Source organism: Pelodiscus sinensis, chromosome 1 (genome assembly GCF_049634645.1).
Source record: "Pelodiscus sinensis isolate JC-2024 chromosome 1, ASM4963464v1, whole genome shotgun sequence".
Classification (NCBI taxonomy): domain Eukaryota; kingdom Metazoa; phylum Chordata; order Testudines; family Trionychidae; genus Pelodiscus; species Pelodiscus sinensis.
Window position 1 is genome coordinate 140,473,189 of NC_134711.1, and position 6,120 is coordinate 140,479,308.

The window sequence follows — 6,120 nt, forward strand, 5'->3', positions numbered from 1 at the left end:
TGGCTCAAGAGTCTTTTTAGTCCCGGCCAATCCCGCCCCACCAGTAGCGGGTAGGCCAACTTGGGGCCTACCGCCACTATACAGTCCTCCTCCAACACCCCATCCCCGATCCGTACTCGTATGGTGGGGTAGTGGTGAACGTCCCCGTGGACACACCGGAGCGCTATGGTGGGGCCCTTAGCCTGCTTGGGGTATATTACATCCTCCCGGACTATGGTCTGCCCGCACCCGGAGTCTAGTATTGCCTCCACCGGGCGTCCCTCGACCCACAGTTCCCTGATTACCTGTGCGGTGCTTGGGGCTCCACGCCTCTGGCCGAAGGTACAGTCCATCATAGGGCAGTCCCGTTTGTAATGGCCTTCTTGGCCGCATTGGTAACACGCCCCTCTGGGCGCCCCCTCCGGTGGTGGAACCCCTGGTCCAGTCTCGGTTGCCCGGTCGACCTTCGGCTCCGTTAGGGGTCGGCTCCATCGTGGGGCGAGTCTTCTCTCCGGTAGGAGTCCTAAGGGGCCTCTCCGGCCCTCCCCACTCCGTAAAGGTGTGGCTGGTTTCGCCGGGGTTGGTTCACCCTTTCTGGGTTCTCGTGGCGGCCCGCCGGTGGGTTTTCCCTCTATCCCCTCCGCGGCCAAAAAGTGCTCCATTAGAGTCACGGCTTCGTCTAGGGTTTCGGGGAGATGGCGGCGCACCTACCGCTGCCCTTCCGTGGGGAGTATCCGCATGTATTGTTCTAGGATGACCATGTCGGCCACCTGTGTCCCCGTCTTATTCTCGGGCTCCAGCCACCGCATGCCCGCCTCCTTCACCCTTTGGGCCACCGCTCGCGGCCGCTCCAGTGGGTCATACCTGGCCTCCCGGAACCTCCGTCGGTGGCTCTCTGGGGTTACGCCCAACTGGTCGAGGACGGCTTCCTTTACTTTATAGTAACATAAGGCGTCCCGTGCCGACATCCCGCGATAGGCCAGCTGGGCGGGTCCGGACAGGTAGGGCGCCAACAGGGTTGCCCAATGTTCCTGTGGCCACCTAGCCGCTGTGGCTACCCGCTCGAAGGTGACCAAGAAGGCTTCCGGGTCGTCGTCCGGTCCCAGCTTTGTCAACCGTATGGGTAGTCGGGCTCCACTGTCCTCGTCCACTCCCGGCGTACCGGCCACAGCCCCCATGACAGCTCCCCGCGGCTCCCTGGCCGCTTGCTCCTGACGCTCTTGCAGCTGGTTCAGCAACTGCTGCAGGGCCTGCATCTGCTGCTGCTGCTGGACCTTTTGCGTCTCAGTCCACCATTCTATGATCCGGTTGGGTTCCATTTCGGCTAAGAGTTAAACCTTCGTTAATATCGCTTATCGTCCCCCCTAGACCCCTGTTTCGGGGCCCCTTGCCCACATTCTCCACCACGTGTTACGCCTCTACTTTGGAGGCAGGGGAAAAGGAGGGGGGGGGTCCCCCCCTTTTACTATCTAGAGAGACACCGGACCCATAAATCCGTTTTCTCAATTGCTAACCTTTAATTTCTAACACACACACCGCGTTGCCGATTCCGAACAGCACGCCCGTGGTGCCAATGACCACCCTCTCGGAGAAGGGTGAGAGGGAGGGGGTCCGGGCCCGCCCTCACTCCGGACCCCGACCCAGGGCCCTAAAGCCAGGACGCTAGTCCCAGCCAATGACGGGGGGGGTGTTTGCAACCCTAAACTCCCCCGTACTCGGGTCCTCCTCTGGACGGGCGTCCCGGCGTTTAAATCGCCCGCCCGGCGCCGGTGGATGACGCCCCCCCCGACGTCCATCTCGTGCGCCGCCTGTGCTCGTCGCGGGGGTGACGTCACACCCCGCGCCGAATTGCACGGACGCCGCTCCCCTGGGCGGCGTCCGCTGGCTGCCCCGAACCGCGTCTCCCGGCGGTCGGGGGGAGCCCGTGCCGCGGCCGGCTCCAAGAGTGGCGGGGCGGCCCCGCCACACCTACTCATAAACATTGTTTTCATAAAAAATCTGAAAATTGAACATGTTTCACATGGAAACATGTGAACAACTAAATTACTGTATTTCATTTAAATTTTGCTTGCAGATTAGTATTCTAAAAAAATAAAAGCAAACAAGAGCAGGAAAAGAATCCCTGTAGAGGCAGCATGATCTAGATCTCAATTCAGCAAAGTACAGTCCAAAGTATAGACATGCATCTGATGAAGTGGGTTTTTGCCCACGAAAGGTTATGCTCCAATTAATCCGTTGGGGTATGTCTACACTACATCACTATTTCGAATTAACTTAATTCGAAATAGTTAATTCGAATTAAGCTAATTTGAAATAATGCATCTATACACAAAAACTATTTCGAAATAGCGTTTTGCTATTTTGAAATAGCATGTCCACACTGAGTGGACCCTGAACCGAAGTTAAGGCTGGCTGGAACCAGTGTTGGCAGGGCATCAGGTTAGGACTTAGTGTGTGAGGCTGCTGCCTGAGGCTAATTGAGCTCCATGCTTAAAGGGACCCTACCCCCACCCTGGACAGACAGTTCTCAGGGTTCCCTGCTTGCTTGTCTACCTCGATGAAGGATGGCAAAGCAGTCCTGTCTTGGAGTGCCTTGAGCACCAGCACTCGGGACACCACAGCACTCGGCTACACGGAGCCAGAGCTGCCCCTGGGCACGCCGGTGTGTCTCGTGGGGTCGTTGCCATCAGCCCAGTTGCAGTTGCTGCAGGCTGCCATCCAGAGGGGACCACTGGGGGGCTGTCAGGATCCAGGAGGCCCTGAGGGAGAGCGTCCACCCCGAGGAACCCTCAGAGCCTCCCCGGTCCTCTCCACTGGGGGCTCATGCCCCATTCCTCCCTCACGTCCTTCCACTTACCCCTCTCTAGCCCCTCTTCCTGATGTAAAAGAAAAGACACATATGTTCAAAAACAGAAACTGAGTTTATTGAACATAACTGGGGAGAGGGGATGAACTTCTGGGGAGACTGGGAAAAGGAGGTGGGAGAGAGGAAGAGAGAGGGTGGGAGAGGGGCAGGGAAACCTTGGATGAGGGAGCTGGAAGGGAGAAGCAAGGGGATGAAGGGGGAGAGGAAGCTCAGAGCTCAGGGTTGGGAGTCTCACCGGACCAACTTGACTTCCATGCAAACCTGCTCCTGGGTTCGCATGTGGCCTTTGGTGGCCAGGCTGGCAGCTATCCTGCCATAGACGGCCACAGTCCTCTGTCTAGTACGGAGATCATGGATGTTGGGGGCATCCCCCCAAACCTGAATAAGGTTCATGATCTCCACCCTGGAGCAGGAAGGAGCCTGCCTTCACCAGCCCCTGTCAGGCTCCTGAGAGCTGGTAGACAGCTCCTGGGGAGCGGTGGAGGGCTGGCTGGCAGTGGATTGATGGCTCATGTTTTGGGGCCACTAGGTCACGGGCCCCGGTGGCCACTGCTGACTCTGGGCTGGCAGCCTTGGAGCTGGCACAAGCACTGTGGCCAGGGTCTACCCCTTTAATGGCTCTGGGGCTGGGGGAGAGGAGAGTAAGCTTTTCTGGTTGTGCCCAGAGTGGCCACCAGGGCTTCCTGGGAAGGGCTGGAGGCCCCCTATTTCGAATTAAGTGTCTACACGGCACTTAATTCAAAATAGCTATTTAGAATTTGGCATTACTCCTCGTAGAATGAGGTTTACCCAATTTGAATTAAGGGCTCCGCTATTTTGAATTAATTTTGAAATAGCGGTTTGCATGTATAGATGCTATTAAAGTTAATTTGAAATAACGGCTGCTATTTCAAATTACCTTTGCAGTGTAGACATACCCTATGTCTATAAAGTGCCACAGGACTTCTTGTTGTTTATGCAGATTCAGACTAACATGGCTACTCTTCTGATACAAAATACAGTGTATACCTGAAACTGAGTCTGCATTCAACCAGTCTAAACACAAAAAGATTCCAAAAACATATTGAGCACCAGAATCCTAGTTAGGAAGGAAACAATTGTGATCTTCAGCAAATAGGCTTGGATAACATCCTGTGCATTCCTCTTGTACATCGCTTTGAGAGAGAGAGAGAGAGAGAGAGAGAGAGAGAGAGAGAGAGAGAGAGAACATGCACAAGAAAAAGTGCAAGTAATTAGGGATAGCCTGGCATAATCTATGTGTTGTAAAAACAATGTTGGTTTCTATGGTTAATCCTGCTGGTTTCTTTAATTTCACTCCCAGGTAAACGTTTGGAGATTCTTTAGCCTTTCGCTACCTGTTTACATCAAGATCCTCTCAGAGAACCTGCTCCAAAACTCACTGAAATCCCTGAAACACCTGTTTAATTTCAGCGAGCACTGAATCAAATCATAAACTTCCTTACAATTCTAGGGTTCCACCCACCTGGAGTTAAATATTGTGGTTTGCAAGCAAAGTAGCAGAAAGGGAATGCTAGTCATTGTCTTTCAGCACTGGATCTGCTGCTGGCAGTGAGTTCACGACTAGAGCTCATGACAATACATTGACATAGATTATGTGGCTGCCATTAGAATTTAGCCACACAGAAATAACATTCTATATTAATGACACCTGTCCTGCATTAGACAGGACACATTGTAATAAAGGGGTACTGCACACAGTATACAATATCACATGCATCATCTTACACCTTCTGTGCAGCCTTCTACCTCTGGCCTATCTACCCAAGTCTCCAAGATTTCCGAAATTGGTATCATGACCCATTCGATCATGAGTGTGAACTGTTTTGTCTCTGTTTGAACTTGACATAGACTTGAGTAGTGATGATCAGATCCAAAAATGTATTCCAATGAACACTTCTCCAAAATTCAGTGGTGAGATTTAGTGCCCTTTAGAGAGATTTTGGCTCATTTCAGAGATGGGTTTGAATGGTGAAGGTTGGAGCCAAATCTGAATTTCTTCCAAGTTTGGTCAGCATAAGAGTTTGGAACCAATGTTCCAGTATAGGCTAGCTGGATTGAGATTATATATTATCTGATATACAGAGTGGGTCTTCTTAGATATTTCTTCAGCAAGAAGCACATTGTTGATACTCAGTACATATTAATATGTAAACAACTGTGCCAAATCCTGCATAAGGACTGAGTAAAGATATCAATCCTTGCCCCTATGGAAGTACACAATGTGATGCACAGATGTGTGCCTTTCTCCTACACAGATAAGTCATAGTCTGGCATGAGTTTCTTACTCATTAATACGACTCTACAAATGCTTAAGTAGTGGCTTCAAAAAGCACCGTTCACATGGAATGGAGTTACCACTGCTGGTTTTACTGTTCATTTCAAGAACAGGCTCCACTGTAATATAGAGTTCTTTTTTACATCAACCTACACTTGTATCACATTGTCAAGTGTAAGGAAGAGATTTCTTCCTTTACATTTCCTTTCTGCTTGTGAAAGGCTTTGCTACTTCATGTTTTCACCAGTCCCCTCATAGCAAGCAGGTACTTGCTTCCGTTCCAATGTCACACATCACCCGTTCTTGAAGTTCTATCTTGTACCTTGTGGAATGAGCACACTGAGGTACTAGACGTGGCAGAATTTTTCCTTGTCTTCCTAATTCCCCTGATATTCTTCAAGGACATGTCCTGCTGCTACTTCATCCTTTTGTTTTTGTCTTCCTTTTGTCATGAATGATGTGAAGGTCTTTGGTGCTTTAGTGAATGCAGGAGCCTTTGGTCTCCCATGATAACATTTCCCCTATGCCATTGGCAGGGGAGTGAGACTGAATGAACAGCGTCTGGTTCTGACACTGATGGATTCTCATACTGCTTCCAGAGAGATGCCCAAATGTTATAAAGACAAACCATATGGGAAGCCCTAGCTCTCAAAGTCATTAATAGGAATTTTTAAACAACTGTGATTGATGGAGCAGCTCTTACAAGTCTGAGATCAATGAAAATGCAACTTGATCTTTTGAACTCAAACTTTTTTTTTGGTTCCTTTTTCTGTAGAAAATCCCATAAAACCATTTCTGTGCAGACAAAAGCTGTCTGGCGCTCCTCACATGGATTTCTCATGCTCCTTCTTCATCTCCCCACTCTCACCCCTCCCTCACTTCCCAAGTCAGGCATGCCTGTTGGTTTTGAGGGTTCTTTATCCAGGATTCTCATCAGAACTTTGGTATCAGTCCTTCATTACAATCTGGACTAAAATAC

The 6,120-nt window shown here is 50.6% G+C and overlaps 1 protein-coding gene across 1 annotated transcript; it reads right to left on the reverse strand.

Moving 5' to 3' along the window:
- Positions 1–686: 686 nt before the first annotated feature.
- LOC142831103 (SCAN domain-containing protein 1-like) lies at positions 687–1,298 on the reverse strand. Its single transcript, XM_075940746.1, has one exon. It carries the CDS (start codon positions 1,296–1,298, stop codon positions 687–689), a length of 612 nt encoding a protein of 203 aa, XP_075796861.1.
- Positions 1,299–6,120: the final 4,822 nt, after the last annotated feature.